At 38.0% G+C, this 23,854-nt stretch overlaps 1 protein-coding gene across 3 annotated transcripts in view; it reads right to left on the minus strand.

The window, feature by feature from the left end:
* The window catches only part of SGCG (sarcoglycan gamma), a 150,526-nt gene that overhangs the window by 86,592 nt on the left and 40,080 nt on the right, over positions 1-23,854 (minus strand). For all 3 annotated transcript variants that reach the window (XM_030813245.1, XM_030813246.1, XM_030813247.1), the window contains one exon: positions 5,488-5,589. In XM_030813245.1, the coding sequence (XP_030669105.1) occupies positions 5,488-5,589 (102 nt within the window). The remainder of the gene's footprint in view (positions 1-5,487; positions 5,590-23,854) is intronic.

Genomic DNA, 23,854 nt, shown 5'->3' on the forward strand with positions numbered 1-23,854 from the left:
TATAGTTGGATCTTGCTTCTGTGTTCTGTTTCAAAATCTGTCTTTCGGTTGGGGTGTTTTGACCATTTATATTTAATGTGATTATTTTAATGTGACTGTTTATGAATTGGCTCAAATATACCAAATTGCTATTTGTTTTCATATTCAACTAATTTTCTCTTTGTTTCCTTTGCCTCCTTTTGGATTAATTGAGTATATATCATTTCATTTTTATCTCCTTAGTTGATGTATTAGCTATATTTTTTGTTTTATGAGTTTACTTTAGATATACTAAGCATCTTTAACTTATTAAGGTCCATCCTCAGTAATTTTTTGCTGCTTGTGAGTGATGTGAGAACATTATGGCAGTACTTCTATCTTTTTCTGTTATGGTCTTTGTTTCATTAGTGTCATACATTTTATGTCTATCCTGTTATAACAAACCAAATACATTGTTCTTTTAGCTTTGAGCAAAGTGTCTTCTAACATTTAAAAAAAATTTTTTTTGTATAACCACATACTTATGAGTTCTGGTATTTAAAATTTTTTCTGGTGAACATCTAGATTTTTCTTCTAGCATCATATTCTCTTTGCCAGAAAGGCTTCCTTTAATATTTCTTGTGGTGCTAGTCTGCTGAAGTAACTTGCTTTCAGCTTTAGTAAGTCCAAAAAAGTCTTTATTTTGACTTTGTCTTTTAAAGATACTTTTGCTAGGTAAAGAGTTCTAGGATGGCCTTTTTTTCTTTTAGTACTTTAAAGTTGGCGCCTCAGTGTCTTCTGGGTTTAAATGTTACTGACTAGAAGGCTGATGTCATATTTTTTTCACTCCTTTGTATGTTATATATCCTTTTTCTCTAGCTACTTCTAAGGCTTTCTCTTTAAGATTTTCTCTCTTGTTTTTAAGCAATTTAATTATAATGTACCTTGTAGTTTTTCTTTGTTTGGGGTTCATTGAACATGTTTAATCTGTAGGCTTAAAGTTTTTATCATGCTTGGAAAAAAAATTACACATTATTCTTTTTAAATAATATTTGTCCTCTCTTCTTTCTTATTCTTTGGAGATGCCAGTCACACATACATAAGGCCCCTTGACATTGTCCCTCTAGTTACTGATACTCTGTTGCTTTCTTTTTCTAGTCATTTTTCTCTGTGCTCCATTTTGGAGAGTATCTATAGCTACACTTTCAACTGTTATTAATCTGTTAGTCCCGCCATTGGCTTTTTAAAAATTTCAGATGTTATACTTTTCATCTCTAGAAGATTCGTTTGTGTTTTTTCTGTCTTTCCATATTTTATGTCTCTCCTTAACATGATTATGCTTTCCTCGACTTTTGTACACAGATGAAATGTAGTTTTTTAGAACTCTGTTCTGGGATGGAGCAAATCACTTGGAAAAAGCGTGCTACTTTCAAGGATTCCTGTTAAGCTTTGTTAGAATGGACCAGAGCAGGATTTTTTCCTAGTATTGATCTTATACCACTTCTGAGCCACACCCTTCTGTATTCTACCTGATGCCCATAATTTATGAAGTTTTCCACTCTGACTGGTGGGAATATGAACTGTTGTTCCCCACTCTGTGTGAACTCCAGGCATTGTTCCTTCTGCTCCCTTAGAGTGGGTATTTCTTTTTTTTTGAGACGGAGTCTCGCTCTGTCGCCCAGGCTGGAGTGCAGTGGCGCAATCTCGGCTCACTGCAAGCTCCGCCTCCCGGGTTCACGCCATTCTCCTGCCTCAGCCTCTCCGAGTAGCTGGGACTACAGGCGCCCGCCACCACGCCCGGCTAATTTTTTTTGTATTTTTAGTAGAGACGGGGTTCCACTGTGGTCTCCATCTTCTGACCTCGTGATCCGCCCGCCTCGGCCTCCCAAAGTGCTGGGATTACAAGCGTGAGCCACCGCGCCTGGCTTAGAGTGGGTATTTCACTAGTCTCAAGGTAGCTTCCTCACACACATGCACTGGTAAATATTTACCCATAGACTTGGTGGGGGTGGGATGGAGTGAAGTCTCTGAGGTCTCCGGAGCGCCGTCCATGTGCAGCAAGCCCCTCCTCTGCAGTACTCTGCCTTGCAAACTGCAGCTGCCTTGGGTTCCTTGGCTTCCCAGCCCTGTCTCTTCAACTCAGGGAGACCACCTGTGTCTGCATTGGCTCCCCTCCTTCATTGCAGCCTGGAAACTCTCTTCATGCAGTGAGTTAAGTATTTTTTTTTTCATTTTTTAGTTATTTAATGCAGGAGTGTAAACCTATTCTCTGTTATTTCTGCCCTGTAATTTCTCTTTTGATTTTATAGTTTCTTGTTATTTTAAGGAAAACCCCTTTAAAAATAGCTTTATTGCTTTGAGAATGTTAAGTATGTTTTTCTAGTCATTTTCAGACTGACTTTTTATTTAGTTGGATATTGATCTTCCTTTATGTAAAGTTTATTGGGCTTTTTTTTTTAGATGAAGATTTCATCATATGAAATTTCAGTCTTTATGTTCCACTGTGTGGATGTGTCTACCTTTCGGCCCTTACCAGCCTGTCTAAAGTCTGTCCTGTTGTTTTCACTTGGTCCTCAGGGCCTCCCAGTCTTTCAATGGTGGCTTAGGGCTTCTGTCCTCAGTGACATTCAGCTTCTGGACTGGTATCTTTGTAGCCTCCTCCCCTCAGATATGCAGCTTTATTCAGATAGTTGTAGCTATTTTTTTTTATATGCTGCTTTATTCAAATAGTTGTAGCAACTTTATTCAAATAGTTGTAGTTGTTTTCTGTCTTCAGCACTGTCTTATGCAATGGGCTTGCCTGAAGTCCCAGTGAGGTGCCCTTTTGGTCCCTGTCACACTGTGGGCTTTGGCTGTAAGCTAAAGCTTCTTTTCAGGGCTGGGAACTTCACAGATGATCATTTCAAGTAAGGCTTTATTACCACATATTTGTTTCATTTAGTTTTTGATCATGGCTCTGTAGTTTTTTAAAACCCTTTTTGTTTAAAGGACATAATTGTTATGTGTTTGAACTAATGGGCATGGTGGGTGGGTTTAAGCCATGAATTCAAAGTATGAATTCAATACAGGCCCTCATGTATTACTTTTGAGGGGTTACTGGGTGATCAGATGTTAGAGGCCAGAGTAGCATGTTGAATTATATTTATAATGAAGAAATTCTCTCAGCTCATCAGTACCCATAAATGAGTTATGTGTCAAATTTTGCAAATTCATAAAGTAATTTCTTTTCTGTAATTTTATGGAAAATTTCTTCCTAGACTCATCTTTGAAAAGGAAATTTATAAGTAATATATCAATCCATACAGAAGTTAGGAAGCATAGTTTTGTTCTGGGATGGCTCTTATTGGAAAGCCATATTAGTTATAAACCACTGTACAGCTCTGTTATCACATAATATTATTCAAATTATTACTGAATTTTATGTATTGATTGACATATTCATTAATGCCACATTCTAAGACTTTAATATGTGATTATCTGAGATATTCTCTATAATTTTGCTTTTTTTAAAAGCATACTGGAGATGAAAAAGCCTGATAAAATGTAACTGGGAGTTATTATTATTGTTATTATTATTATTATTATTATTTTTGGAGATGGAGTCTCACTCTGTGGCCCAGGCTGGAGTGCAGTGGCGTGATCTCAGCTCACTGCAAGCTCCACCTTCCAGGTTCATGCCATTCTGCCTCCTCAGCCTCCTGAGTAGCTGGGACTACAGGCACCCGCCCCCACAGCTGGCTAATTTTTTTGTATTTTTAGTAGAGACGGGGTTTCACCGTGGTCTCTATCTCCTGACCTCGTGATCCGCCCACCTCGGCCTCCCAAAGTGCTGGGATTACAGGCGTGAGCCACCACGCGCGGCCAACTGAGAGTTATTATTAATTCCAGAATATTAAATTTGCTATGATCTAGTCACCTGATTTCAGTCACTGGACCATTCTACCAGTCTGATTCTTCCCAAAATATGGCAGAAGATCAGCCAACACAACTCTGGGGAAAAAAGAAGGCCAAGTTCTAACACTCAAATGCTTCATTCATGTCTGACTTCCCCTTTTGCAAAAGGGAAATCCTGTAGGACAGGATTGTTTCACACTGAAATGCCATCACAATTAATGTAAGTGTATGATATAAGGTAAGGGTGAGCATCACAGAATCAGGCTCTTACCTGCCTATTATACTGCAGGTCATCTTCTGGCTCCCACTGCCAATAACACAGCCCCAGAAGTAACATAACAGCACCTAAAACTACTTATGTACTTTTCACTTCCTGGGATGTCTCTTTGTGATATTTATGTGTTAGTCATATGCCATGTCATTTTGCAATTGGTAATAGAGCTTGGCAAATGTCTGGTTCAGGAGTGTGTTTTCTCTCTTTAACAAGACCTCATGTTTCTTAGTAAGTCTTTTGTTTCCTTTCTAATTCTCCTATAGTGGCCGGTACAGCCTCTGCAGTTAGGAGATACTGAAATACCCTTTCATATTCAGAAACATGAAAGGAAAATGAAGACTCTGCTCTTCAAATAACTAGAAAGTTATAGCTGGGTGAAGTTTTAACTTTTTGTGTGTCAGGGAGGTAATGTCATTTATCAATAATCTAGCGAAATGTTCATGCCTACTATAATGCTCATAGCATCACTTAAGTAAAAATAGAACATATTGCAAACATTGTTTGAACGCATTTGCACTTTATTCTTGGCTGTCCTTCTTATAAGCTCCATGGAGGTAAATGAAGAAAACCTTGATTTACTTTTAAAGTCACATAATTATTTAATGACAATGCTGAATCTACTTGTTTAGAATCTTACAGGATCATAATCTGTAATTAGTATAATAAGTGCAGATCATAATACAATGAAACGAATTTCTTTTTTTTTTTTTTTTGAGACGGAGTTTTGCTCTTGTTGCCCAGGCTGGAATGCAATGGCGCTATCTGGGCTCACCACAACCTCCGCTTCCTGGGTTCAAGCAATTCTACCTCAGCCTCCTGAGTAGCTGGGATTACAGGCATGCGCCACCACGCCTGGCTAATTTTGTATTTTTAGTAGACACGGGGTTTCTCCATGTTGGTCAAGCTGGCCTGACCTCAGGTGATCCGCCCACCTCGGCCTCCCAAAGTGCTGGGATTACAGGCGTGAGCCACCACACCCAGCCGAAACGAATTTCTTTCTAAGCTTCTTAGATAATTTTGAATACCCTAAGATAAATATATTTAAGTTAGTTGATCTAACATAAAGAAGTTTAAATTGTTCTTGGTAAAAATTTTCATTTCTAAAACTTTTAGTTTATTATGGTCTAAACTACTGAGGCCACCGAATTCAGATCTGAAGCACATTAAAATGAAATATTTTTAGAAGGTAATATCAGAGATAAATTCTACAACTTAATAGTCAACTTTTTATAAAGAGCATATCATGAATATGTACACACGTATGCGCTTTAAAAATCTTCTCTAAACTATATTGAATTTTTGTGCTTAAACATGATTTGTTTTTCATAAAGCACAAATTATTTGTCTCGATATTTTCTTACCACTCTGGAGTGAATTTCTTTGGCATACAATGGGAATAAAAATTCTGATTCCCCTTCCAAGCGCAGTCCATCTTTTGTTACACGCAAGTGGCCCATTCCTGCCTGTTAAAAAAAAAAATGAGACAATGCGTATTTTTTTATTGCTTGCTTTTTCACTCCTCTTAATATTGACTTAAATCACACATGTATTTCCATATATTGCCTACCACCTTTTCTGTATTTCTCCTAAATAGTGTATTTAAAACTTTACATCTTTAATTCAATATTCAATGTCATTAAATCTTGCATAAATACAAAGAGCTGTTTAGAAAACATACATAAAATTTCAAGAGTCATTTTATAATACTCAAGAGCCCATCACCATGTAAGAAAAAGAATCTATTTTAAAACAATTAAATTAAGGTGCAATAAAATTAATTGTTTTGAGGTGTACAGGTCTATGAGTTTTAACACATATATAGATTTGTGTAATCATCAACACAATGAGAATACAGTATAGTTCCATCACCTGCCCCCAAATACCATAAATACCATCATCTGAGTTCACTATGTAGTAAATATTTATTGAACACTTCTTAAGTGAAAAGCAAAACAGGAGGATGTAGAGGTCTGTTCAAGGTGCCTGCTCTCAAGGAGTTTACAGTCATGAAGGGTTACCAGATTGGATGGAAGACATGATTCTGGAGGTCACCAATGACTGCTATGCCGTTAAAACTTGTGGGCATTTCCAACTTCACGCCCTTTGCATTCTCAGGGGCATTTGGCACTGGACCCCTTCCTCCTTGACACACTGTCCTCCTTTGGTTTCCATGATGCTGTGCTTGTTTAGTTTCCTCCCACCTCCAGAACCACATTCTCCATTTCCTAACAGGCTCGTCCTCCCTACCCAGCCCTTGACTACCAGCTCCCTCAAGTTCAGTCTTAGGTCCTTTCCTGCGTTCAAGCTATGAATTGGCTTCCATTACTATTTCAGTGTGGAGGTTTATCCATTTTTTTCCAAATTTTAAAAATTGTAGTAAAATATGTTACATACATTTTACCATCTTAACCACTTTTAAGAGTACAGATCAGTGCTATTGAGTACATTTGTGATGTTATGTGACCATCACCACCAACCATCTCTAGAACTGCTTTCATCTTGCACAATTAAACACTGTACCCATTAAACAATTAACTCCCCGTTCTCCCCTCCACCCAACCCCCGGCAACCACCGTTCTACTTTCTTGTTTCAAAGTTTTAATATGTAATTGAGACATTGTAACTGTACACATTTTGAGGTACAATTTGAAATATATATATATATGGCTATAAGGTCAAATCTTATAGCATTTCTGTCTCTATGAATTTGATTATTCTAAGTACCTTATATAAGTAGAATCATATCATATTTATCTTTTTGTGGCTGACTTATTTCACTTAGCATAATGTCCTCTAGGATCATTCATATTATAGCATATCATGACATTTCTGTTTTTTTAAGGCTGAATAATATTCTACTGTGTGTACAAACCATATTTTGCTCATCCACTCATCCATTGATGGATACTTGGGTTGTTTCCATATTTTGGCCATTGTAAATAATGCTGCTATGAACATGGGTGTGCAAATATCTCTTTGATGCCCTATCTTCAGTTCTTTCGTTATATAGCCAAAAGCAGAATTGATCGATCATATGGGGATTCTATTGTTAATTTTTTGAGAACTGCCATCCTGTTTCCCATGGTAGCTATTCAATTTTATATTCTAACAGTGCACAAGAATTCCAATTTCTCCACATCCTCCCTAACACTTGGTATTTTCTGTTTGATAGTAGCCATCCACATGGAAGAATCCATTTTTATCTGTAGTTTAAATAGTCTGTTCCAAGCTTCATACCCATATATCTGATTGCCTGCCTGTCCTCCCCTTCTGACTGTCTTTTTTTTTTTTTTTGAGATGGAGTCTTGTACTGTCGCCCAGGCTGTAGTGCACTGGTGTGATCTCGGCTCACTGCAAGCTCTGCCTCCCGGGTTCACACCATTCTCCTGCCTCAGCCTCCCGAGTAGCTGGGACTACAGGTGCCCGCCACCATGCCCGGCTAATTTTTTGTATTTTTAGTAGAGACAGGGTTTCACCGTGTTAGCAAGGATGGTTTTGATCTCCTGACCTGGTGATCCGCCTGCTTTGGCCTCCCACTGACTGTCTTAAAAGCATCTGAATTCAACCAATTGAGCTTTGATCTTCCCGCTCTTCCCCAAATAGAAAGCATTATTTAAAAAAGGAAAGCAGGACAATCCAAAGGATGAAACAAAGCAATAAGGGACATTTTATGTTGTGACAGGTGAATTTCTAGGATAGAGATATGTTACCCTGAACTGAATATTACCTGCTAGGCAATAGACTTCTACTTTCAAAGACATCATCAGTTGAAAGCTCCATTAACAAGAACCAAATTAAATATGTGATTACGCCTCGTGGTTCAATCCATAAACTATGATTGGAACTGACGTTTGGGAGTGGTGGCATTAGCAGTGTGCGTGTGGAAGCCCCACACACTGCTGGGTGCAGCTACCTCCTATACTGGGTAGATGAGCTCTTCTGAGCTCTTTTTTTTTTTTTTTCTTTATGGAGTCTCACTCTGTCTCCCAGGCTGGAGTGCAGTAGTGAAATCTTGGCTCACTGCAACCTCCACCTCCTGGGCTCAAGTGATTCTCCCACCTCAGCCTCCAAAGTAGCTGGGATTACAGGAGTGTGCCACCATGCCCGGCTAATTTTTGTATTTTGAGTGGAGATGGGGTTTCGTCATGTTGGCCAGGCTGGTCCTGAACTCCTGACCTCAGGTGATCTGCCCACCTCAGCTTCAAAGTGCTAGGATTACAGGTGTGAGCCACCACGCCTGGCCTTCTGAGCTCTTTTATACGTTTGATGCACTGGGAGATTTTGTTTGAAGAAAGGGCTCAGAGTCTAAAGAGGTTGACAACTACTGTTTGGGATTTTCTCATGGGATCCAGCCAAGCATTTATAATATAGTTTATAAACTTAAACCAACATTAGCAAATTATAAAAATCAATCATGTATGCATAATAAGCCACTTTTTAAAGCAAACATTTCCATTAAAGATTTTATGGCCTAGAGTTAAACAAAGCAGAATTTCAAGACTACAAATTCTGTTCCAAAAATTTGCTGCCGAATTTCTGGGTTCAAGTAAACATATGGTGGCGGTTTTCTGGACTGTATTTGTTATATCACCAAAAAAACCCTAATGTTAGTCCTAGCCGCTGTGGTAGCTAATTTACATAGATTGCCAAAGCTGACTGTTCATTGTCATTTCTTTCTCTGGCTGTTACTTTCCTTATTTGAAAAACATGCAGGAAAATCCTGAAGCTACTCAAAAAAAAAAAGAAAAAGAAATGAGAAAGAGGGACTCATCCCAGCTCATTTGAACAGGCAGCATTATCCTGATACCCCAACCTGGCAGAGACACAACAAAAAAGAAAACTTCAGTTCTATATCCTTGATGAACACAGATGCAAAAATCTTCAACAAAATACTAGCAAATCAACTCCAGCAGAATATCAAAAAGCTAATCCACCATGATGAAGTAGGCTTTATCCCTGCAATTCAAGGTTGCTTTAACATATGCATATCAATAAATAGGATTCATTACATAAACAGAACTAAAGACAAAAAGGACATGATTATCTCAATAGATGTAGAAAAGGCTTTCAATAAAATTCAACACCCTTTCGTGTTAAAACTCTCAATAAACTAAGTACTGAAGGAACATACTTTAAAATAACGAGACATCTATGACAAACCCACAGCCAATACCATACTGAATGGTTAAAAGCTGGAAGCAGTCCCCTTGAAAACTGGCACAAGACAAGGAAGGAGGCCCTCTCTTAACACTCCTATTCAACATAGTGTTAGAGGTCCTGGTCAGAGCAATCAGGCAAGAGAAAGAAATAAAAGGTATCCAAATAAGGAGGAGAGGAAGTCAAACTACTCCTGTATGCAGATGACATGATTCTATATTGAGAAAAACCCATAGTCTCTGCCCAAAAGCTCCTTGAGATGATAAGCAATTTCAACTAAGTTTTGGGATACAAAATCAATGTACAAAAATCAGTAGCATCCCTATACATTAACAGCACTCCTAAGCTGAGAGCCAAATCAGAAGTGCAGTCCCATTCACAATTGCCACGAAAAGAATAAAACACCTAGGAATACAGCTAACCAAGGGGTGAAAGATCCCTACAATGAGAATTATGAAATATGGCTCAAAGACATCAGAGATGACACAAACAAATGGAAAATATTCCATGCTCCTGGATAGGAAGAATCAATATCATTAAAATGACCATACTGCCCAAAGCAATTTACAGATTCGATGTTATTCCTATCAAACTACCAATGACATTCTTCACAGAATTAGGAAAACGATTCTGAGGTTTATATGGAACAAAAAGAAAAGAGCCCGAATTAACCAAGACAATCCTAAGCAAAAGGAGCAAGGCTGGAGTTATCACATTGCCCAACTTCAAACTGTACTATAAGGTTACAGTAACCAAAAGAGCATGGTACTGGTACAAAAACAGACACAGACCAAAAGAACAGAATAGAGAGCCCAGAAATAAGGCCACACACCTACAGCCATCTGATCTTTGACAAAGCTGACAAGAACAAGCAAAGGGGAAATAACTGCCTATTCAATAAATGGTGCTGAGAGCTGGCTAGCCATATGCAGAAGATTGAAACTGGACCCCTTCCTTACACCATATAAAAAAATCAACTCAAGATGGATTAAAGAACTAAAAGTAAAACCTAAAACTATAGAAACCTTGGAGGATAAGCTAGGAAATACCATTTAGGATATAGGAACTGGCAAAAATTTCATGATGAAAACAGCAAAATCAACTGCAACAGAAGCCAAAATTGACAAATGAGACCTAATTAAACTAAAGAGCTTTTGAGCAGCAGAAGGAACTATCAACAGAATAAACATGCAGCCGACAGAATGGGAGAAAATATTGGCAAACTTTACATCTGACAAAAGTCTAATATCCAGAATCTACAAGGAACTTAAACATACAAAGGAAGAACAACCTCATTAAAAAGTGGGCAAAGGACATGAACACTTTTAGAAAGAAAACACGTATGTGGCCAAAAAGCACATGAAAAAATGTTCAGTGTCACTAAATGAAAATCAAAACCACAATGAGATACAATCTCACACCACTCAGAATGGGTATTATTAAAAAGTGAAAAATAATAGATGCTGGTGAGGTTGCAGAGAAATAGCAGACACTTATATGCTGCTAGTGAGAGTATAAATTAGTTCAAGCATTGTGGAAAGCAGTGTGGCAACTCCACAAGGAACTAAAAACAGAACTAACATTCAGCCCAGCAATCCTCCCATTACTGGATATATACCCAAAGAATAAAAATCATTCTACTATAAAGACACATGCATGGGTTGTGTTCATTGCAGCACTATTCACAATAGCAAAGACATGGAATCAACTTAAATGTCCATCAACCGTAGACTAGATAGGCTGGGCATGGTGGCTCACACTGGGATTACAGGAACTGTAATCCCAGCACTTTGGGAAGCCAACGCAGGTGGATCATCTGAGGTTAGGAGTTCAAGGAGTTCAGCCTGGCCAACATGGTGAAAACCCATCTCTACGAAAAATACAAAAATTAGTTGGCTGTGGTGGCACATGCCTGTAGTCCCAGCTACTCAGGGGCTGAGGCTGGAGAATTGCTTGAACTCGGGAGGTGGAGGTTGCAGTGAGCCAAGATCATGCCACTGCACTCCAGCCTGGGTGACAGGGCAGGACCCTGTCTCAAACAAACAAATAAAGAAACAGCAGATTGGATAAAGAAAATGTGGTACATATACACTACGGAATACTATGCAGCCATAAGAAGGAATGAGATCATGTCCTTTGCAGGGACATGGATGGAACTGGAGGCCATTATCTTTAGCAACTAACATAGGAACAGAAGAACAAATACTGCATGTTCTCACTTATAAGTGGGAGCTAAATAATGAGAACACATGGACGCATAGAGGGGAACAACAGACCCTGGGACCTAACTGAGGGTGGAGGGTGGGAGGAGGGAGAGGTTCAGAAAACAAACAAGCAAACAAAAAACTATCAGGTACTGTGCTTAGTACCTGGGTGATGAAATAATCTGTAAACCAAATGCCCAAGTCACGAGTTTACCTATATAACAAACCTACACATGTATTCTTGAACCTAAAATAAAAGTTAAAATATTTTTTAAAAAGAAAAAAAGTAGGAATTGACATAAGATGACCTGTTTCCTTTCACTTGCAAGATTCTGTTATTTTAATAAAAAATAAATCTATAAACTTCTGCAAACAACAAATCACCTAACAAATGCTTGAAATGGAAAGAAGATGCCTAGCTTTTTGTTTAGTTTTTTACAAGTCAGGCAAATTCAGGTGTAATTTACAAACAATAAGATTTACCCTAAATACAATTCCATGAAATAAAGTTCACTAAATAAAATGTCCCTAAGAAGTAAATGTTTCTGTGAGTGTTCACAAGCTCATATAGTTGTACAACTCATCAAGATACAGGACAGCTCTACCACCATAAAATAATGCCCTGTGGCTGGGTGCTGTGGCTCATTTTGGGAGGTGTAGGTGGGCGGACAGCTTGAGCCCAGGAGTTGAAGACCAGCCTGGGCAACATGGCAAAACCCCATCTCTACAAAAAATACAAAAATTAGTTGGGTGTGTTGGTGGGTGCCTGTAGACTCAGGTAGTCTGGAGGCTGAGCCGGGAGGATCCCTTGAGCCCGGAGGATCCCTTGAGCCCAGGAGGTAGAGGCTGAAGTGAGCTGTGATTGAGCCACTGTACTTTAGCCTTGGCATTGGAGTGAGAGCTTGTCTCAAATAATACATAACAATACTAATGTCCCGTGCGTGCCCCTCTGCAGGCTCCTTTCTTGTTCACCACGCCCATTCCTTGGTAGCCACTGATCTCATTTCTGTCCCTGAAGCTTTGCCTATTCCAGAACATAACATAGATGGTCATGCAGTTATGTAGCCTTTCCAGATAGGCTTCTTTCACTAAAATACTACATCTGATGTCCATCCACGTGGATGTCAGTAGCTTGTTTCTTTCTATGGGTGAGTTGTATTCCATTGGTTGTGTGCCAAACAGTTTGTCCATTCAAGGACATTTGAGTTGTTTGTTGACAATTATGAGAAAAGCTGCTACAGACTTTTACATACAGTTTGTATGGCAGGTCTAACTAAGGTTAACTTTTTAAGAACAAGAACAAGAAACTCAAAATGTTGTTTTCCAAAGAGGCCACACCATTTTGCATTCCCATAAGCAGCATAGAAGAGTTATATTTGCGCATTCTTGTCAGCACTTGGTACTGCCAGGTTTTTTTTTTTTCCATTCTTAATAGGTGTATAATGAATTTTTTTTTCTTTCTGGGATTTTAATTTATTTAAAAGAATTCATCCAAATGATTATGGTCACAAACATATTTTAACAAAAAGATTGCTCACCTACCACATCAATGCAGGACAGATGTGGACAGGCAGCCAACACATTGTGCATTACCAAAGCTCTCCTCTTTGAGCTGCCTCATGATGCCATCTTCATTTGGAACAAGGAGGATTCATGCCAAAATTAGGAAAAAGAGCATTCATTTCCTTTTTCTAAATTATTCTAAAAATAAGACAAGCAGGTAGAAAAACAATGCACTGTGAAGATAAAAAGAAAAACTGAAATGATTCATTGTCCTAAAATTTGCCAGCTGCCTCATTCCGGACAGCTTCCCACATATAAAAGGAAAAAAATCCTCAAATTGACTCGCTGAATCATCCTTGTTTTCCTTTTTGTTGACAGCTCAGTTTTCTTTTTTGTTGTACAACCATCACCCCTTCCAGAACTCTTTTCATCTTCCTAAACTGCAACTCTGTACCCACTAAACACTTTGCATTTCCTCCTACCCCCAGCCCCCGGTAACCACCATTCTACTTTCTGTCTCTATGAATTTGACTACTCTAGGCACCTCGTATAAGTGGAATCTGAAATATTTGTCCTTTTCCACTTATTTCACCTTATTCTAGTTCCTTTGCCTTTAAATATAAGTTTTTAAATAAGCTTGTTGATTCTACAAACATTTGTGCTGGGATTTCAATTGGCATTGTGTTGAATACACGTGTCAGCTTGGGAAGAATTGACATCTTAATATCAAGTATTCCAGTGCATGAACACTGTCTATTTTTCCATTTATTTAATTTAAAATGTCTTTCATCAGTGTTTTTTTTTTTTTTTGGTCTCCGCCTACAGATATTATACAGTTATAATACATACAGATATATTTTTCTTGGTTTTTGCATAATTATTTTATGTCTCTTGGTGACATTATAAGTGATTTTAATTTTTTTCATATCAGCTTTCATTTAGTCAGTATTGATTTGGTATATGCTTTTTCTTTTATTTGCAAACTGTTTCAGTTCTTTTAACTGTCTCTTATAAGCAGCATAATAGATGACCTTTTTAAAAATGCAAATTGATAATGTCTTGTAGTAATAGTTTGATGTTTATAGTCACTGTAATCACTGGGTGAGTAGAACCCCCACTGCCCAGCACTGAAATCCCCCAGTGCGAGGTGTTGGAGCACAAGTGGAACAGGAAGGGCATCTGCCTGAAGGAGAGGGTGTGGCAGAGGTAGGAGAATGGAAACATGAATGGGATTGACTGAATAAGTAAATGAATGAACAGTGGGAGCCAAGCTCCTCATTGTAGGGGAAGGGAGGTACAAACATAGAAAGGAAGAAAACCAGGTTAAACCCTGTGACATTGAACAGAAATTGAAATTTGTCTGAACTCACCATTTTCTATACATATATATAGATAGGCACAGAAATAAATGTTGATGTATGTAGGGATGTGTATGTGTGTGTATGACATGTCCTCTCAGAGGGCCTGGGAGCAGAATCACAAGAGCAGTGAGCATATCTGGCTCTGGACTCATTCTCCACTAAAAGGAGCAAGGGCTCCTTGGAGAAACAGCTAATTCCAGGGCTGGAGTAAGGAAAGGACAAGGTGAGCATGGAAGATCTTGTGTCAGAAAGGAAGGGCTCAAAGAGTGTTATGGACAGTGAAATGACAGAAAAGCCTGTTCAGAAGGGCTCCCACAAGCCAAATCAGAGAAAGTCAGAGCATCAAAATAAATGTCAGTAAAAGACTATGAGAACCCACTGGATAAAATTAGAAATTATGAGTCCATGGGGATGTGCATAAATTAATGAATAAATTGAAAGGTGCATGAAGAACAAGATACTTAAGTAGTTTCAAACTACCTCCTCATGAAATAATTATAATTGTAAGTGGGAAACTCATAATTTTACAGTGAAGCCTGGCCCTTTAATCAACTGGTAAAAGTGATGAATAATACAAAATAATGTTTCAATTTCAGGACCCTTAATGTAATCACATATGCAAATGTAATGTAATGTAACCACATTGCACCTTTTGGCCATGGAAGGTAACATTTGGGTGTTAGGATGTGGACGTCTTTGGGGAATCACCATTCAACCTACCAACACTCACTCACTGAGGATGAGGTGGTGGAAGCTGCTGAGGTTCTTGTCAAACTTCCATGAGTGTTTACACCAGCTGGGATCTAGTTGAAGTGCAGACACTGATTCAGTGGATCTGGGGTGGGAACTGAGATTGTACATTTCTCATGAGCTCACAGTGGGTGATGCTGCTGCTCCAGGGACCGTGCTCACTGGCCAGAGCATAGCAATGGTTCAGAACCTTGACTGCACATTGGAAGCGCCTGGAGAGCTGTAAGAATCAGACACCTGGGCCCTACTCTCAGAGATTGAAATGAAATTACTCTATTGTATGATCTGGGCGTTGGGAATTTATGAAGCTTCCAGGTAATTCCATGGTGTAGCTAGGGTTGACAACCTTGAGTATTGTGTAAGAATTTTCTATGGCCTGTGTCTGGCTTAGTAGGAAAAAATGCACTCGGTAGTTAGCAGTGCTTGCATTGGTGTGTGGTGTGTGTGTGTGTGTGTGTCCTGTTTGGGGTTGGAATTTGGGGATGGTAGGAGATTTCCATTCTGGTGCATTTGCCCATGTAGTGTAGGCTCATTCTGGGCTAGAAGTAAAGACAAATAAGATCTAATTTTTCCAAACATTTCACATATTGTGCTCTGTGCTGGGGGCCCATTCCACCAGCACTTGCCCCCTCCTCTCTGTATTATGCGCGTCTAGTGCTGTGCCTGGAACATCATAAATGCTTGTTGAATTCTACTGTATTAGACTAAATCCCCATCTGGAGGCATTCATACTTTGGCAGGAGAAAGAAAGAATAATAAGAACTGTAGTAGATGTGTATACTATAATGTAGAAAACAGTGTGGAATGGGAGGAGCCTGTAGTTGCACCTTATTAGAGTGGCTCTTCAACTAACACATATGTAGGAGTAAAACCTCAGAAAATATTAGAATTCTTGGGTTTTGTAATTACAACAAAATCAAATACAATTGAAAATTACCTGATTGAAGCTACTTCAATCTGTATAGACTGACTCAGAAACAGCAAGATCTGTTATTATCGTGCAGGCTTCCTACTGTTCCAGTCACATACATAGAAAATGGAAACCACTAAAACGTCCTATTAGATACCAGCATGATGCATACATGCCTGACCTAAACAAAAGTTAGATCCACAACACCTTTGATTGCATCTCCCTCTTATCTTTTTTTTTTGAGATGTAGTCTTGCTCTGTCACCCAGGCTGGAGTGCAATGGCGTGATCTCAGCTCACTGCAACCTCCACCTCCTGGGTTCAAGTGATTCTCCTGCCTCAGCCTCCCGAGTAGCTGGGATTACAGGCACCCACCACCACGCCTGGCTAATTTTTGTATTTTTAGTAGAGATGGGGTTTCACCATGTTGGTCAGGCTGGTCTTGAACTCCTGACCTCATGACCCACCCGCCTCGGCCTCCCAAAGTGCTGGGATTAAAGGTGTGAGCCACCACGCCCAGCCCCTCCTATCTTTAAGTGGCACCAAAATATGTGAGGCAAAACCATAAGCTATGTCAATGCTCTAAAGACCAAAAATGGAAATTTCTATGTTTTTCCTATTATCTGAAACTTGACTATTTTTCTATTAACAAGTAATTTCTTAGGAATAATAGAACTTAATATATACATTTTCACTGTTCAACTAGTCTTTAAAATTTTATTGTTTTTAACTTAATGCATTTGTGATAATTTAAAGTCAGTGGCAGGGAACAAAAGTAATAATGTAAAATTAATTTTTCAAATATTAGCCTCATTTATCAGCCATTATTAGTCTGAATGCTTTAGATTTAAACTTTTTCATTTATAGGTGGAGACTGTAGCAGCATAAAATATGGGCATCTATTTGTACTTTTTTTTTTCTTTTTGAGAAGGAGTCTGGCTCTGTCGCCCAGGCTGGAGTGCAATGGCGTGATCTCGGCTCACTGCAAGCTCCACCTCCCGGGCTCACGCCATTCTCCTGCCTCAGCCTCCCAAGTAGCTGGGACTACAGGCACCCACCACCACGCCCAGCTAATTTTTTGTATTTTTAATAGAGACAGGGTTTCACCATGTTAGCCAGCATGGTCTCTATCTCCTGACCTCGTGATCCACCCGCCGTGGCCTCCCAAAGTGCTGGGATTACAGGTGTGAGCTACTGCGCCCAGCCTATTTGTACTCTTACTCTGGGCCCCCAAAATGTTAAGAAGAGAAGCCCATTCTGAATAAGGAGTTAAGTCATAAAAAATAGGAAGAACATACATATTTTAAAAAAGAGATAATAATATAAAAAATGCCCATGGAAGGTTCAAAGTATAAGAAATGCTTTCCTTTCTATTTATTTATTTGTTTAGAGACAGACTGTTGCTGTGTCACTGCACTCTGTTGGAGTGCAGTGGCACGATCTCAGCCCACTGCAGCCTCTGCCTTCTGCGTTCGAGCGAGTCTTGTGCCTCAGTTTCCTGAGTAGCTGAGACTACAGGCACATGCCATCTACGCCTGGCTAATTTTTTGTATTTTTAGTAGAGACAGGGTTTCACCATGTTGGCCAGGGTGGTCTCAAACTCCTGGCCTCAAGTGATCTGCCCACCTCAGCCTCCCTAAGTGCTAGAATTACAGGCATGAGCCACTGCGCCTGGCCAAGAAATGCTTTTCTTAATCAGAAGGGGGAAAGAACATTCTTGTAAAAAAAAAAAGTGCTGATTGAATTAGATACCTATATGGAAATCAATGAATCTTAATCTCTCTCACATCATACATAAAAATTAATTCAATATGGATTGCACATAGAAATGTAAAAATAAAACAAACTTTTAGAAAAGGACAAATAACATCTGCATGTCTGTGAAGAAGGCAAACATTTCTTAAAGAGGGCACAGAAAACCACTTTAAGACCATCACTTTGTCAAAGGACACATTTAATAGAGTAATGAGACAATCCAAAGAGTGGAAGAAGATGTTGCAATACGTGTACCTAAGACTAGCATTCTGAATATATAGAATACCCCTTCAAAAACGTAAGACAACAGATAGACAATCGACGGCCCTTCATAAGAAAGAGTATCCAAAAATCTGATATATGGGGAAACATCTAGGCCAAAACTACAAAGAGGCAGATTTAGGCTAAACTTAATTTAACAACACTTAATACATGATAGATACTCAAACTTATCATCTTCCACTCCAGCGATCCCTCCTTAGTGCTCCCTAAATCATTTCCCTGAAAACTAATCGAAGAAGTTATTTCCCTCTTTAAAAGTCTCCAAGGGCTTTCAGTCAGTGCACAGGATGATATATGAGTGGGTACACTAGGGCATACATAATTCTTACATCTGGTCCCTATTTCCACAGGTTCCCCTGTCCTTTGTTGAACTCTTAGCCACAGGAAACTTCTCGCTCAGCAACCTCTTGTTCTCTGTATACAGCATCCTCAAATCATCTAAGTCTTGTGTGCAGCCTTTCCTAACCTCCTTAAACCATTTTGAGTCCCTCATAGGATCCCTACAAAGGTTTGATCTCATCTCTCACATAAGCCTCACCACATTGTGCTACATGTACGTAAACTTCTATTCCACAATGGGTTTTGTAAATAGTATCTGTATTTGTAGCACTTAGCACTGTGCCTTATACATCGTAGAACCTAAGAAAACTGTGTTCAGTGACTGAATGGCCCTGGCAGCTCTAAGATCCACCATAGACAGCACAGTGCTTATATTAGGTGCTCAGTATATATTTTTTTAAATTAATAGGTTAATAATTGGCATTGCTTCAGAATTCACAGGCCTAAGATGATAAATAGTGTATAGTAAGTGACTTTGCATTTTAGTTTGTGTTATATAGTTCTAATTCAAAAAAACTTTTAACTTGCGCTTTCATAACTTCACATCAACAATTCCTAGGTAACATATAATTATATCAAACCCATTTTCTTTATCTTTAATTATCCTAATAACTATTCTTTTCTTACTTCAGGGTTTCATGTTTTTAGTCACTTCTGGTAGTTTTCTAAACTTTCATTTCTTGCTAGGATGTTAGTAACAATTTTAGGCATCAGATGTAAGTTGCAGTTTATAAAATTCTTTTCCTTGTAAAAGGAATAATGATTGCATGCATGAATGCTTACACATTTTAAATCTGACTACATCCTAAAACATTGCTGTAGATGAATAACATAATTTTCTCCTTCAATGATACGATTTTTATAAAATTTCCTCTCAATGTTACAGTGATCCTGGTTGTTCATATTGCAGACAGGGAATTCCTAGGATTTAGTGGGAAGGTTAAAGCATATTTTCTATAAAGATAGATTCTGAAAATAGTCAGTGATTGATTTGTCTTATCTATCTTCTAATACCCACAAAGAGACTCACTCACTCCCCTTCCCGTAGCAATTTCAATATTTTGTGAGATTTTGACCTGTGTTTATTCTGAATCATGCAGAAGACTGGACATGAATTTTCTTGTTGTTTAAGCATAAGAAAGGATAAAGATTGGTGGAGTTGATCATCTAAATTGTGAGGAGTGGGAATTTGTGACTCTAGAAATATGCACAGAAATAAATTTGTCAATTTATTTATTGAGCTTATATTTCATTTAATGAAATTGCTATTTCTCAGAATGGCACTGTAGAGAATAATTTAATTTCAACTGAATGATATCTTCTTAATTGACTCTCAGAAAAAGTCAAAAATATATTCTTTTATTTTTTTTTTTTGTTTATTTACTTATTTATTTTGGGATGGAGTTTCGCTTGTTGCCCAGGCTGGAGCACAATGGTGCGATTTCGGCTCATTGCAACCTCCTCCTCCCTGGCTCAAGCAATTCTCCTGCCTTAACCTCTCAAGTAGCTGGGATTACAGGTATGCATCACCCGCCCGGCTAATTCTGTATTTTTAGTAGAGACGAGTTTCTCCATGTTGGTCAGGCTGGTCTCAAACTCCCGGCCTCAGGTGATCTGCCCGCCTCGGCCTCCCAAAGTGCTGGGATTACAGACGTGAGCCACTGCGCCCAGCCATATTGTTTTATTTTTAATTGATAAATATTGGCCTGGCGCGGTAGCTCACCCCTGTAATCGCAGCACTTTGGGAGGCCGAGGTGGGCAGATCACGAGGTCAGGAGATCCAGACCATCCTGGCTAACATGGTGAAACCATGTCTCTACTAAAAATACAAAAAAAAAAAAAAAAATTGACCGGGCGTGGTGGCAGGAGCCTTGTAGTCCCACTACTTGGGAGGCTGAGGCAGGAGAATGGCGTGAACCGAGGAGGTGGAGCTTGCAGTGAGCTGAGATGGCGCTACTGCACTCCAGCCTGGGCGACAGAGTGAGACTCCGTCTCAAAAAAAAGAAAAAAAAGAAAAGAAATGTAAACCTAGTTTCAGTAAAAGTTAGTTATCAGACAGAGCCAGACTCCGTCTCAAAAAAAAATAATAATAATTGTGTATGTTTATGGGGTTTAAAGGGATATGGTGATACATCATGTATACATTATAAAATGATCAAATCAGATGAATGAACATATCCATTATCTAAAATATTTATCATTTCTTTGTTCTGAGAACATTTAAAATCCTCTCAGCTATTTAAAAATATACAATATGTTATTACTATAGTCACCCTGCTATGCAAAATAAAATAAACCTACAAAATATTCTCCTCTTCTAGAGGAAGAAAAATTCCTTTAATACTACTGCAGCTATGAGTAAACAAAATCCCCTGAAATCCCACTTGCTGGAAAACTTGTTTCCTGATAAATATGAATACCTCTGTTTAGATATTAAAAGTAGTTCTAGAAATGATCCCAAATCATTTAGGATAAAATGCTAATAAAAAACCAATGGCCGGATGCGGTGGCTCACGCCTGTAATCCCAGCACTTTGGGAGGCCGAGGCGGGCAGATCACAAGGTCAGGAGATCAAGACCATCCTGGCTAACACGATGAAACCCCCATCTTTACTAAAAATACAAAAAGTTAGCCAGGCATGGTGGCAGGCGCCTGTGGTCCCAGCTACTTGGGAGGCTGAGGCAGGAGAATGGCATGAACCCAGGTGGCTGAGCTTGCAGTGAGCTGAGATCGCACCACTGCACTCCAGCCTGGGCTACAGATTGAGACTCCATCTCAAGAAAAAAAAAAAAAACCCATAAAAAATATATAGCATATAAATATTATATATGTAGTATTTGTTAAAAAAAACCTATGCTTTTTGGTATTGAGAATTCTAATGGTGGGAAAATTATGAGCCAAAATAATACATATTTATACTAAATAATATATATATTTATATTGTTATTTTGGCTCATAATTTTCCCACCATAGAATTCTCAATATCAAAAAACAGTAATTTTCCTGAGTTTTTCCTAGACTCAAATGGATATACTTATTTCAACAAAGTAAGGTTGTCCCTATCAACCATCATTCAAATGCCTTGGTCTATTTGTATTAATATAATAAAAGCAGCACAATACCTGTCATGGGAGGAAATGAACACAAGTAAGTATAGCATGTCCAATCTCTATTCAATCAGCAGTTAAATTTGAGTGTGTGCAGAAATATTGGTCACTCCCAAATTAACAATATGTTGAGTTTACTACCCTTTCCCAACAAATTTTATTTTTTAAGTTTATGAATTTAATATTTATCATTACTACCTTAATAAACAAGTTAAATAATTTTAGTGTTACTGTTTATTTTACATTTATTTTAGTGAAGCATAACATCTTCAGAAAAGTGAACAAACTGTAACTCTACTGAATGTACCAGTTTATATCCCCACCAACTCTTTCTGAAATCTCTTTATGTTCCAGTGGTATATTTGCTGTTTATATGCCATAAGGTTTGAATTATTGTAGTTTTATAAAGAACTTACATATATCTTCCAACATGATGTGATTTTTCTTCTAGCCCATTTTCTAGCTAGTTGAGACCAAAATATAGATGTATAATGAACACTAACACGTTTTCTTACTAAATACATGTATTATAAACTTTTTATTTGTTTCAATAGTTTTCCTTTAATTCTTCGAGTCTCATAAGGTAACACTAAAATTACTTGCAAGTTTTTTCTCAAATCATCTTCTACTAATCTACTTCTATTCCTTATTTAACTAACTCTGTTGTTGCATTTGTCAAACTTTCAGAAAAATGCCAAATTACAGTAGTGATATCAGACAAACTTTTCTTGTTCTTGGCTTCAGTGGGAATGCCTGTGGGCTTTGGTAGTATGTTCTTGGCTGCTGGTTTGTTGTAAATATTTCTTATCATGTTAGGGAAGTATACTCATCAGCTACTTATTCTCACTACCACCATTTATGACATCTGATATAGTGCCATTGAGTAGGGTTGATTTTTGAATCAAATGGAATGGATATAAATCCTAACTCTCATTTTCTGGTTGTGTGATCTCAGTAAAAGTATTTAATTTCTGACATTTCAGTTGAAGTGTACCTGTATTTGTTGAGTACTATTACATGGTAGCAGTATACTAGATGCTACTAAAAATAATAAAAATAGACAAGCCTACTTTCATGTCTTGTAAAGTAGAGCTGATTAAAAGATGCAGGAGAGGAGCTACGATAGGAGAACAACTCCAGACACAAGAAGAGAATCACGGGACAGAAAAGACTCAGGAATTCTCAGATGGTATGTTCATTTAGCAGTACAGATGATACAACTGGAAAATCAGAAAAGATTGACCTGGCACCTTATAAGGATGACATACAACTTCATGAAGAATTTGTATTTTTAAAATATGCATTTGAAAATTTTCATAGTAGACTGTAAAGGCAAAAAATAATCAGGGGGACTGGCATATATATATGAAAACAATGATAAATTTATTATAATTGGAAATGTTGGGTTCTAAAACACTAGCAAAAGAGACAACAGAAAGGTAGATACAACATGTAGCTCTGAAATAGTCTCTATTCGTAAGAACTTATAGTATGATAACAAATGCATAATAACTAATAGGAAACATACAGTTATTCAATAAACTGTGTTCAGGAAACTATTTGAGGATAAAAATCAAATTAGAACCTCTCCTCATATGAAATATTTGGAACAGTAGTCTCTTAATTTGGAAAAGGAGGCGTTGTAAAGAGCATTTATATACCCAGAGTGGTGGTACTTCCCACATTCTAACACACCACACAAAGGTTATCATCATCATTATCATCATGCTCATCATTATAATTGTCATTTATGACTACCCAGGAATTAAAAACAGATTTCCACATAGCTGAATGTGCTTCTCAATATATTATGAACAGTGTGGTGGAACCCAGACTATATGATCAAACAGAATATACTTTGAGATTAAATTAAGAGTGTCAGGATGACCGGCATAAGTGTACAATGAATCAATTAGTCCACATCATTTTATGCAATTAACAACTGAGAACTATATTACAGTTGTATCATCAACTGTACTGATGCTTTTGCTACTAACCTGGACATTTTACATACAAAGAAAAGTCAATGTTAGACAACAATGTATATATACCTCTCAGCAAATTTTGGAAAGCAACAACTTTAAGACCATACATATTTCATACAACAGTTTACTCAAGTGCATTTGCAAAGAGATGGAAAAACTTGTGAGGGAATATCATGGTCCATTAAATATCATATTCTGTTAACAAAATAATAGACTAATAATTTTTTACAGTTATACTGGATCCATCAACCTGTCTGCAAACCCTTCAGTAATTTTTTGTTATCAATCTAGTAATAAATTTGTGTCATTCATTCTTGGTCATTGCTAACTTCATAAACGCATACACCTGTGAAAGTTATCTTTCATATTTACACAT

This window comes from Nomascus leucogenys, chromosome 5 (genome assembly GCF_006542625.1).
Source record: "Nomascus leucogenys isolate Asia chromosome 5, Asia_NLE_v1, whole genome shotgun sequence".
In the NCBI taxonomy this organism is placed as follows: Eukaryota; Metazoa; Chordata; class Mammalia; order Primates; family Hylobatidae; genus Nomascus; species Nomascus leucogenys.